The sequence below is a fragment of the Acanthopagrus latus genome, chromosome 2, assembly GCF_904848185.1.
Source record: "Acanthopagrus latus isolate v.2019 chromosome 2, fAcaLat1.1, whole genome shotgun sequence".
Classification (NCBI taxonomy): domain Eukaryota; kingdom Metazoa; phylum Chordata; class Actinopteri; order Spariformes; family Sparidae; genus Acanthopagrus; species Acanthopagrus latus.
In genome coordinates, this window is record NC_051040.1 from 29,287,421 (window position 1) to 29,300,162 (window position 12,742).

Below are 12,742 nucleotides of genomic sequence, written 5' to 3' on the forward strand. Positions count from 1 at the left end.
TTGCCACCACGGACCAATGCATTTTTGCAATGGGCAGGGGTTGCACAGCGGCCGATGTCATCAACTGCGGGGGGTGAGGGTCAGGGTGGCCGATTTGGGGCAAAAGAGGTTAGAACCCGCGGATTACCGCTTGTGGCTACATTTTATTTTTTTTGTACAAATAATTTAATGGCTTAAATTTCAGAGATAGATCAAGGTTGATGGGCCTAATAAGATTATCTTGTGATATATTTCTCTAATATGGTGATGGTATATGTCCAGAAATGTCATTCAGCAAGGGAGAGGTTTTGATACTGGTACTGCTTGATTGGTTAAACCATGAAATTACCAATACTGAATCACAGTTTTGGTAAGTGGTCTTTGACCATATGTTTAGATTCTAATAATATTTTAAGAACATTAAAATATGCTGCTCGTCCTACCAGAGTTATTGTTATTTCTGAATTACTTTACTGAGCATTCAGTCAGTTTTGGCCTTGACTGCATTTTGTGGATCACCTGCCACATGAGATGGGGATGTGGATGGCTTAGCCTGTAGAGGCCTTTACATTTATCAGTTATTATTCACGCTCATGGTTGAATCATGCATTTTTCTTTTGCCACAGATGCAAAGGTTCTGTGAATGGCTACTGGTCCATGTGCAGCTGGCCACATGCTAAGTGTTCTTGTTTGATTTAAATTCATGGTCTCAGAAGAGGAGGAAAAACATGCCATTATGCATTTTATTCAAGTGCATATGGGAACCTATCTTATTCAATCGCTTGAAACAAATAATGTCATCTTCTTAATACATCCTACACTCACCATGTGTGCTGCTATTGTTGTGTTACATCAGACAACTGTCTCATGAGGTCAGAGCAGATGGGTTTCGCCTGAGTTTTCAAGTAGGAATTACGATTTTGAGTGGTGTTCCATTGTACTTTTTCCAGCATGAAGTCAACAATTTTTTCGAGTTCTGAATTGTCTGGCTTTGAAATTTCCTTGATTAAAAAAAAAAAAAAAAAAAAAAAACGTAGACAATGTTAAAAGCATTACCCAGTATTATTGCAGTCTAACTAATGTTCAGATTCGGAGGAACAACCCATCTTATCCCCAGTCAAAATACTGAAAAAGGCAAGACAGAAAGCCCCACAGAGTAGATGTTGTAAATCACATCAGAGCCAGCTGTGAGTGCTAATTACTATCTTGGTGTGAAGACACAACTCAATCCATTCTAAATGTGTGGCTATAAATGTGTGGCCGAGCAAAGCAGCTTGTGTGTGGGAATTCCCCTCATGTTCAACATGTGCGTGTGGGTCCAGGGTTTTTCGGCAACGGCCTGGTTTCTTTCACACATCAGTAAGATGGAGAGACAGAGTTATTACACCATGGAGAGCTGCCTTCACGGCACAGCTGCCTCAATGGTCAGGCTCAACGGGCCAGGCTATTCATTAGACCGGCCTGTTACTAAACCAGGGATATGGTTTATGGGACAGTTCCATGTGGGGAGAGATTCAGTCTTGATTCATCTGCCATAACTCCTGGCTTTGATGGGGTATTCAAAACTTCCATATTCTGAACATTTAGATGGCTAAACAAAAATTACGTTCTGATTCTGTGGTAGTCTGCTGTCTTTTATGACTGAAAAATTTAATGAAAAGATTGTTTACATTATGAGAAAGATACTGTACCTGCATCTAGTTGAAATAAAATATATATTTTCTGATGTCAGTACAGACAGCAAGAAAGCTGACTAATACAGTTTCAGTGCTATTAGACATCAGTTCGATGCATATGGAACATCCATGCCAGAAAATATCCAAGTACACAATGTTGTGTTTAAGATAAGCCGTTGAATACTTAGTAATTGGTGTTGTCAAAAGTACTCAAAAGCTATATTTGATATACATAAGATATCATGTCAAAGTAATGCCTTCTGGCTAATATAATAGTTAAAGTCACCGGTACAATTAGTACTTGACTTAAAGTCTTAAACATGTCGGATATTGAATGTACTTAAGTATCAAAAGTAATTATTTGATAATAAAAGTACTACAATATCAAAAACACACAGATCCATCTATTGTTTATAGTATTTTTGTTTGGTTTCATCGTACTCATAAGTCAATTTTTATCTAACGCATTTCATTTTATTGTCTCTAAGCTATGCTATTTTGTTCATTGTGCTGCTGTCAAACTGAATTTCACCTATCAGTAAAGGTACACCTTATCCTAAATCCTGAAAGTACTGGTAAATGTAGTTTACACACACATTATTTCCATGAAATACATCAACATCATCAACAATGGGAAAAGAAGTGTGAGGTGAGAATATAAGAATATCTCCTCCATTGGCACCTCCTGAGCAACCAGCAAGACCAGTGGGACAGAATGTCACCGAAAGTGGTGCGATCACACCCAGCAGAGAGGAAAGAGAGTCGCAGTGAGAGCTAAGCGGAGCCGACTGACTGAAGCTGTTTCTCTACAAAGCGTTGTTCTGACTAATGTCCAGTCACAGGAGAATAATGTGGATGAAATGCAACTCAGGCTCATTCAGTTACGGTAAATCAAAGACTGCTGGGTGCACATCTTCACAGAGATGTGGTTAACTCTTCAACATCTCACATGAAGCTAGGTGGAAAACAGTCCACAATGTCCACAGTGATGTTCATTAAGACATTTGCTGTGAGCTTATTAACTATAGCAATATATAGTAAGTTATTTATTAACATTTTTATGGCTGCAAATAATGAATGTAGTCAATATTGGTGCACACAGTTTACACAGATTTCAGCAGAGAGAGGAGTGAGAGTCACAAGTTTAAAGATTACAGTTTTAAATGCAGGACTAAACCTTGTTATGAATGTTTACATGGTGGTGTTGCAACTTTTATAATGTTAAGTGTCAGAACTCTATGTCTACCACAGCATGTGAAGCCCTTGATTAGAAAAATATGTTTGAGAGAATAAAGAGCAGAGGGTGGTGACTTCCATGGTTGCTGAATCAATCACTCCATCTAGTGCCAGTCATAGACAAAAGTAATGCTCAAGTTGTTGGACAATATCTCTGCCATCAAAACATGTGTGTATTTTGACCTTGGCATCGTACCTAATAATCAAGTCAAGGATCGTTAAGGACAAGTGAAGAGGACGAGACGTGAAAAAAAACAAGCACACACACATTGCAGCTGTTAAAGAGAGCGCTTTGCCACTGCACTTCATCTGCGTCCCTCTAATTACACCACTAGGAATAGATCCACAGATCCACCGAAGCGCCACAAAGCGCCAGCCGCCACACCAAGAACTGGCGGCCACTGGTCCGCCCTCTGTAGAGCCTCCAACACACACAAGCCACTGGGGTTTCTTACATAACTCTTCCCAGCCAAAACTTCTGGGCTTTCCAGGCTCTGTTTGACTCATATCATTGTTTCCTGCTAAGTCTATCTTTCTTGTTTCTGCCATGTGGAGCTTGACCACTGTGAAGAGAGCCTCCATTGGGCCAGGAAGGTAGTTCAGTAAAAGCCACTTCCCCTAACTCCTTGGAAAGACTTCACTTCCAGCCAGACCAATGAACCCGTCACTCAGGATTTGGGCTCTGATCAAATCAAGAGGCCTCTAATTTTGGGACACTCAACAGCAGGCTGCTCAGAAATGAAAATGAATGAAAGAATAAACAATAATGAAAGGAGGCCGGCAATCACAACAGTGGAAAAGAGGAGTTTCTGCGCTTGTGTGAAGATGCATCCAAATCTCATTACATGGCCCAACTACAATGGAAAAAAGGGGAAATCTGTGTCTTTTGGCCACACCCTTGCTGCTGTTTTCACTTGTAATTTAAACATTTATTTGCTGTTCAGATTTGGCTCACTGTAAATGAGCCAGAAAGATTAAAAGTGTGTTTGAAATTTTGCAGTTGATGGCGCCCTGTGGAAAGGGTCGCAGGGGATCTTGCTGGCTTGCTGACTAAGGATTTCTCAAAACACTGAAACTAACTGACACATGTACTGCATGTTGAATGTGCATTTCTGTAGAAACCAAGCTTGTAAGTTTGAAAATCAGGGATAAAATATGATGCCTCCCCTGGATGCATATATAGTGACTGGACTGCTTCGATTTGGATTTAAATTCATCACAGGTAAGGTAAAGCCAGTCCAACAGTTGCAAGTGTTGACCTGGGCTGATTTATCAAGTTGATAACCGCCTACTGAGTCAATGACTAGATCAGCACAAGATCACAAACAGGTTACCGATGACGTTCGCAAAAAAATGTTGTCCACCATATATTGTGAGCATTCCCTTCGGGCACTCTCTCATGAATATCAAGAAAAATAAAGTTTGAGTGAAGCAATGGTATCTTTCAGTATAACCATTAGTTCTTTAACTTCCGACATGACGTGTTGTTCGTTCAGAAACATTGCTTTGCTACGTCATACATGTCAGGTCTACTTTCTACAAAGTACACCTAGTAGAAATTAAGGCGGGTCCCTTTCCTTGATGTGCTTTTAAGCAGGCTTTTGTGTCATTAGGTGTACTGAACTGTTTGGTGTTCAGTACAGGTTTTGTGAGGGTGGGGGCAGACAGGGTCTCGACAACCATGTCTTGTCTGTCTTTGTCTGCAATATCATCCTGTTGCTGCTCAGATAGAGCTGCTGAGTTGAGTCCACAAAAGTGAAGGATTCATGGGGTCATGGGGTGAAAGCCATCTCTCAGCAGCTCCTTTATTAACTGCACATGCACACAAAAAAAACCCACACAGTATCAAAGATATGAACACACATTGTTACACACATACACACCACAGCAGAGGCAGGGCCATACACAAATTTAAACATCACACACAAAGACTTGAGGAGGTAGGCTGTTCACACATACAAAGCAACTACTGTCCCCTTCTTTTGGGGTGGAGGTCAGCAATGCTCAGAAAGTGGGAAAGGAGATGCCAGAGTAAAATAATGTGGTGAGAAGGGAGTGTAAGATTTGTACATCGAAAGCTCATTCCAATTCCTGCATTCACAGAGTACATCAGCCCACAGATAAAGAAGTAAATATTTGATGATTTTTTTCTGCTGTTTCAAGGACTCATTGTCAATTAATAACATGTCTACCGAATGCCAAGGCATGGTTCTGAATGCTTATCACAAACTGAAAGAAAAAGAAAATATATTTACCTAACCCTAACCCCACAATTCCTAGCTATTCCCCATGGGCCTATGAGGGTCGATCCATGCCCCTGCAGTAATCACCTTACAATAAGCTGTCAGCAACTGTCATTTTGTGTAGTGACATAATAAGTTCTGAAACTAGGGTTAACTAGGGCATACTTATTGTTAAACTGGTCAATGTAGAACAAGAACGTTCTCTGCCTGTCATAAGGCTTGTGCTACACTACATATTTCTAACATGCTGCAGGTTCAGTGTTTACTTCACTGGTCACAGTCAGAATCCAGTTTACCAGTTTACTTCCAGTTGACCAGAAATGTCAGCCTAAAAGCAAAAAAGGTCAAAACCCACCAATGCCGGTTGAAAATGAAAGCACTTTATTACGACCCATATTTACTGTGAATTTGCGGTTATGTGGCAACTTCTAGCAGCTGTAGCCATTATTACAGCTGGAAAGGAGTAATTGAGGAGAAGTAATGTAAAGCATGAATAGTCCATAAAGGGAGGGGGTTGAGGATGGATGGTCGGTTTAAACAAGCACAGGACTTTCATTCAGGAGGCTGTGTTCGTGAACAGTATGAAAGCATAAGTCATCGGTCAGTCATTTAAACTCACTACCATAGTTAAGCTGTATCATATACACAGTGTAACTTGTTAATTTGCCAATGTAAGTATATCTCTCTTTAAAAGCAAGGAATCTCTGTCTGTCTGTCTGTCTGTCTGTGTGTGTGTGTGTGTGTGTGTGTGTGTTCCTTAAATATCTCTGCGGATCAGGATCGGACTGACCTGAGAGTTTCAACATGGCTGCTGCGTGGTTCAAGGGTGTGCAACGTCGCATTTGTTTGGATTACAACGATACCGTTAATAAATTATTTCATAAATGCTTTACAAATTCTGCCAGCATTGTCTACTGGAGCCACCACAGTCACGTGCGCACCAGAGCCAATCACTGCAGAGCTCACTTCCACGACATACCTTAAGAAACAGGCGGATTTAGACCTGCAGCGGGGCGAGCTGGACCAGAATTTTGCCGGCGGTTCGATCCCGTTCTGTTCTGTGCATCTAAACTGACTGTTGTGGATTAATGAGACTAAACGAGTCCAGGCCAGGTCTGTTCGGGTCTGAGGAGATCCGGAGATGTGCAGACAACAAAGTGGAATCGGAATCAGTGAATGTTCGTGTGCAGCTAGCTGCTAAGCCACCCACAGGGCCCACCTCCCGAGCCGACGGACGCACCGGCAGGTCCAAGACTGGACTTAGGGTAAATAATGGCCGCCGCACTTTTTTCGCGAACATTTCTCTCACGTTTGCTTTGTGTCTGTTGCAGGAAGAAATGGTAAAAATGGGCTTTTGTCCTGGAAGTGTCCACAAGCAGCAACTTTGGTTGCTGAAGAACAGGGGAATTTGTGTGAGGGACGCCGGCGGTGATACAGACAGTGACAGAGACGGCGTGTTTTGAGAGTTGAGAGATTTGTGACATATAGCGTGTTTGGTATGTATAGTTAGCGTGTTATATAGTGTTTGGTGTAGTGTGTTTAGTGTGTAGTGGAGTCAGTTTTTTGTTTAATGAGTCAAAACAATGAGGAGATGATGAATGTGGAGCAGGCAGTGCAGCTCTTCATTCACCTGGAAGGAGCTCAGGCAGACCTGAGCATTGCCTGCATTTAAATGTAAATAGTTACATATACCTTTGTAAATTTTTAAAATGTATGGACATATTTAGCAAACAACAATTTATATTTGCATTTGTGATTTTAGGTCCATTGTGTTAATACAGTATGTCAAAATAAAAAAAAAAAATGTATAGTCACACATGTGAGGTTGTGCTGAAAATAATGACACCAAGTAGATAGTTTTTAAGGTGAAATATAATGGCAAAATCAAAAATAGTCAAAAATGGCCAATTATACCCTGGAATATTGGATTTCACAACAAACCTAAATATCCCTGACTTTCGACCTTCAAACACAGCATCATTTGGCCATCCATGAAAAAGCTTCTTAACCTCCCACTTTTCTATAGGAATACATACTTCCTACAGGCACTGCACTAGTTTCTAATCAATGCTATAGGAGTAGTGGAGAGGTTTTGACAAATACCCAAAAGTGGTTTTAGTGCCAAATCCTAATCAAACTGCGAGTGTACACCAAATGTCACTATAAAATTGCAGTGGTCATGTTGTTTTGGCAATTGGGATATACGACATTTTGGGAGACAATTGCATAGTTAAGGAATGAGGATGTGTTCAAAGAAAATCACCTTCAAAGGTTTTATTTTGAAAAACTGCCAATCCTTGCATTGTGTTGTTGTGAATGCCATATCAAGGTGAAGATGTTAGGGCCTATATTCGTTTCAGTAATGATACAAGTGTCAGTGAAAGAATGGCTCCCATGTGCGGAAGTGCATTGCATTTACTGGATAAAAAAAAAAATAGACACCTTTTTTCTTAATTACGAGCTCAGGATCTCGCAATTACGAGATCAGGATCTCTTAATTTTGAGAAAATCCATCACTGGTATTGTTAATACATATTACATAAGTTTCAGTTTAGACTGGGCTTTCTGCCAGAACAATCCTAATGACTTGACTTGCCCGCGCAGTGTTGACATACTATAATCAATGCATCCTCATTTTTTAGAAACATCAGTATTTCCCAGTGTCTCAAACTGAGAAGGTAGAAATGGCAGATTAACTGCGATAGTGCCATCATTGCCACTGAGAGAGGATTTACGATTACAAGATCTTTTCTCTTAATTACAAGATTTAAAAAAAAAAAAAATTATCCAGTGAATGCAATGTGCTTCCATACCCATGTGCTCGACATACTGTTTAAATACTGTGAGAAAGATTGCCTGCATCTTAAATAGGCACTATTTACTATAAGGCTACAGCCAAATGTTTCCTCAATTATTCAATGAATTTCAGTCCATGCTTTAAATTTGACCTCACAGTGCTGGAAGACTTGTGGAGAGAAGTTTTGCAGAAAACACTGTTTCAGTCTGGCAGATTGATTATAACAATTGTTAACCCTCTTTTGAAGCTTTCCCTAAAACTAGCCTGGCTGAGATGAAACTGCTCGAGAGGGATTGCTTTTCATTGCAACTTTGGTCAGACTTGATAAAAACTTCTTTACAAAACAAAGCCTCCTGAACATAAGCCTACTTTATATGAAAAAAGGACTTTTATCATAAAGTCAAAGCCTGACATAACCCCTTTTGTTATATTTTCCTATCAAAAATATCAGATAATAATGGACTTGTTATAATGACTCGGGTTGGTTATGAGTATAACTGTAGGCTTGTTTCTTATTTATCCAAGGGGACAACCTGTGGTTGTGTATGTCACCCACTTACTATATGTAACAAAATGCCTGACCTGCATGTGTTGCGGCTGTTTTGAAGTTTGTGTAATGGCATGCATTGAGGAAACTCGGGCTAAAGACATGGTCTTTGTGCACAACATGAATAAACACACTATGAATACATTTGGGTAGGTTGGCTGGTCAAGCACTGCCAAAGAGCTGAGATGACGCGGCCACATGTCAGCCAAAAACACACTGTGTTTCCTGTAAAAAAAATATATAATCTCTGCTGCTTTCTTCCGAACTTGCATAGAGCACTCTCAAAAATTAATTTGTGTGTGCGTGTGTGCGCGCAGGAGTGTGTCTTACCACTTGGGTTGAATTGCATGCAGGATATGGGTTTGTCATGAGCTGGGAAGTGAGCCACCACTCCCTCTCCGTCTGAGTCCTCACTCACCAAAACCTGGAATACACACACACACACAAAGAAACTCAAAATCATTTTCTAACAATGAGAACATTGAACCCAGAACGGGACTTTCCCCTGCTCAAGGATTTCTCTTCACATTTTGGTTTGGTCTGATATCATCACCACACTCAGCAGTGTTCTTTGACATCACCCATAGTGAAATAGCTGGCCATTTAACTCCTTTCTGAATGTGCCATTGCCCTCTTGTGGATGGAAAATGATTAGAAAACCCATATTACCCGATAGCCAAGAAAAAAAAGCAAACAAACAATCTTAGTGTTCAAAGGTTTTTTTCTGCATCAAAGAAATTAAACTATATCATATTAGTCCTGGTGCTTCAGTTAAAGGCTGTACTGGGACCCGTGTGGACAGAGTATGGTCCAACAACAGAGACAAGGATATGGACAAATTTACTTTGGCAGTAATGTGGCTTTTTACATGTGGCTTTAACAATACCCCATGACAATCGTTTTTCCTGTAAACATGTAGAAACTGGCGTCAAATGTAGCTTTGGCATGCTACTTCTGAAACTTGCCTTAGAAAATGAATTCACTGAAGTCACTTTGCACAACTACAGACTACTACTAAATCTCTGTATGCAGTCTGCTGTCAAGACTGGGACTAATTTAACAAAGGCTGACCCCTTCAGTCACAAAGAGAGATTAGAAATAAGCCCAGACATGAGGCCACGTTGTGCACCAGTGTGTGTGTGTGTGTGTGTAAGTGTGTGTGTGTGTCTGTGAGGAAACATACACACAAGGTTGAATTTGGTCCTAGCGTTGCGTTAATGATGTCAGGAAGGCTGGCTGAGCATTTTAAATAGCAACTAGCCCAAACAAGAAACAGCCTTTAAAATCTAAAGGGGTTGCGTCTCAGACTACAAGCGAGAAAATAAGCAGGAAAAAAAGGGGGAGAACAGAATGAAAGAAAGAGGCTGGTGACATGAAGCAGATCACTTTTATTACAGTGCAGGCAGACAATGTTGTTCTGTGAGCGAATCCTGCTGGAGCCCTTTGAAACAGGAGTGTACTCCAAGCCCAGTGTTGCACAGAGGGAGAGAGTGTGTGCCTTTGTATTAGGAGGCTGCTGTTCCAAATAAGGAATTTCAAAGAGATGAGATGGGAATATCCTGGATCTCACCTCTATCATATCTGTGCATTTTCCAATTTCTCCAAAAGTCACCCCTTACCATACGGCACGCCCCCCACTCCTCCCTTCAGCGTCAATTTGTCCTTCACTCCAAGCTATCCCCACCCTGCCTGAATGACCTAGCCAGTGTTTATGGCCAGTGTATGGTTACAGTGTGTCAGCTGGTGACACAGTGCAGGCCTGCTTCTGAAGGCTTAGATCCAGCTTATAAGACAACACACTGGCTACAGGGCGACTACAGTCACTGTGTAAGCGAAAGGGAGAAGGCAGTGAGTGTGTGTGGTGCCTACATCACTGACAAACTGTACTATGTACGCTAACACGCCTCATTAAAAATGTGACAGCTGCTGCAATGTGATTAATCATGTTCCAGAGTGGCGCAGGAGAATTAAGAAGATAAAAGCTTTTAGCATTTCTTTAGACGTTAAGGGGAGATTGTGCAAAAGGCAACTGGCATGGATCAAAACCATGACCAGGGTTAGATCCATATAATGGTGTATGCTTTCTGTATCCATTTCTGTACATAACTAGGGGGGTCAATGTAGGATAATTTGGTTAATGACAATAGCTTACCCACCTTTGTATTGTGGAACAAAGTAGAAGCTGCTGTAAGTATTATTATTTACTGAAATAAGTGTTCAGTAGCCCTCTTCACACAGCGACTCCGCATTATCTCCATAGCAGAGGTTCAACAATTCTCTGCCCTTGTTTGTTCACACAGAACCAAGCCGCACCAGTGTGTCAATATATACGGCAAGCTGACACTGTGCATGCAAAAGAGGCACGCATGCCATGCTGAACATGTTTCCCAGGTGTCTACCTGTCAATATAATCACGTACCCGCTGACTGTTTATAATCATATGGATGCTGTTATAATGTGTGGTGATTTGGATCCTGACCCACCAAACATCCTGGAAAGTGACAAAGTTACATTTCTCGCTCTAGATTATATAATTCCATAATCGCCATCAGTAAACTGGACACTGTCTGACTCTGTCAGTCGTGGGGAGAGAGGCTGCTTGTGGGGGACGTTCACTGAAGTCATCGTCAGGAGGGCTGATGGTTGACTTTTTTCTCAAGACAGTAACTCCAACAACACAATAGTGGAAAGAGACAAACACTTGATGAGTTAAAAGTTTTTGGTCAGGGACAGACGCTGTATTCCAGGCAGAAATGTGACAAGGATGACAGACAGGATGACAGAAACTTCTACACAGATACCTGTGGTATTTCTTTCTTTAAATAAGTTGCCAGAGACACTACCAGTTACCACATTACTGTTGTTTGGTCCTGTAACATCGCTTTATGTGTCATTTCCCTTTCATTTGGTGAATGAAGGATCTGTTTAGATATCAGACTGTGAACAATATCAGATTGACATGCCCCCACTCTGCGCCACTGGCTTATCCATTCGCACAGGTACGGCTCGCCTCTGCTGCACCTCTGATCCTACCACCAGAGGCGCATCAGAACAGCAGCGAAATTTCACCCCTCGTCGCGCAGAATCCCCACACTCAAAGAGCATAGACAGCCTATAGCACATAGTCTGAAGTGCAGTGCACTAATGAATTTAGGACATGTCGAAGTCCATTTTGCTAGTTAAATGCAAAGATGTGGTATTTAGACTATTAGTCATGATTGTGATGGGGTATTGTTTTAGGTGGAACTTAAACCGAGTGACATCTCTTTGTTACAGTATATGACTGTGTTCATGGAAAAGTATTCAAAATAACTGAAAGCAGCCTCTGTTATTAGTAAATCAGAGTGTATGAACAGTGTGAACTCTCCTGTGTTGGCCTTATCTTATGTGTCCTTTAAATATCAGGAACAGACTGCATTTTTGACTTTAGACCAGCTTACTGTTGTTTTTTTGCGCTGTCACTTTCTGCTGCCTCAAGATAGAAATTTGCCATTAGTGCATCTGACCACACCTCATTTTAAGACCATCACACCCAGAGGCGAATATGTGGCTACAGGTACATTTATTATTTACACAATGTGGGCACTGGGGGTTAAAATGACTACTGTGTCAGTCTGAAACTAGCAAAGACACTTTCGCTCCGCTGTGTGCTCCAAGTGTAAGATACATCCCATACTGTGTTTGATCAGCAACCTATGCCTCTCCTCCCTCCACTCCTGCAGTAAGAGAAAATAACTTATTCTGGTATCCATGGCCACTTTATCCAATTGGGACAGAGAACTCCATAAAGAGGAAGTTCTGTCTATTTGGTAAACACACTGAGTGCAGGATCCTCCTTCTCTAATACCTACACCAGCAATGGCGGAACAAGGAGAGGTACCAATTTCAGTGCTCCCAGTTAAGGCTTATAATACCAAACACGCCAAGCAATGAAAAATAGAAATGAGTCATGCAAGTGTGGTGACGTAGACGGGGGGAGGAAACTACTAACCGCAAAATGGACAGAAAGTTAATGACGGCAACAACCATGCTTACAGAAGCTTTAACCAGTTTTTTTGGCCTAACATAGAGCAAATCTTATAAATAGCAAAAAAAATAAATAAATAACCAGCACGAGAATAAAGTATTTCTCTAGAAATTTTCATCATTTAGAGTGAACATTTCATTTTTATATAATCACTGCTATTGTCAGTTTTATCATTATTATTGTCATTTGCATTTAGATGGTTGCTTGCCTTTTTTTTAACTATGAATTACCTTTGTG

General features: G+C 41.0%; 1 protein-coding gene across 4 annotated transcripts in view; it reads right to left on the reverse strand.

Moving 5' to 3' along the window:
* The window catches only part of bcas3 (BCAS3 microtubule associated cell migration factor), a 345,864-nt gene that overhangs the window by 291,019 nt on the left and 42,103 nt on the right, over positions 1–12,742 (reverse strand). For all 4 annotated transcript variants that reach the window (XM_037120193.1, XM_037120185.1, XM_037120201.1 and 1 more), the window contains exon 13: positions 8,809–8,902. In XM_037120193.1, coding sequence (XP_036976088.1) covers positions 8,809–8,902 — 94 coding nt within the window. The remainder of the gene's footprint in view (positions 1–8,808; positions 8,903–12,742) is intronic.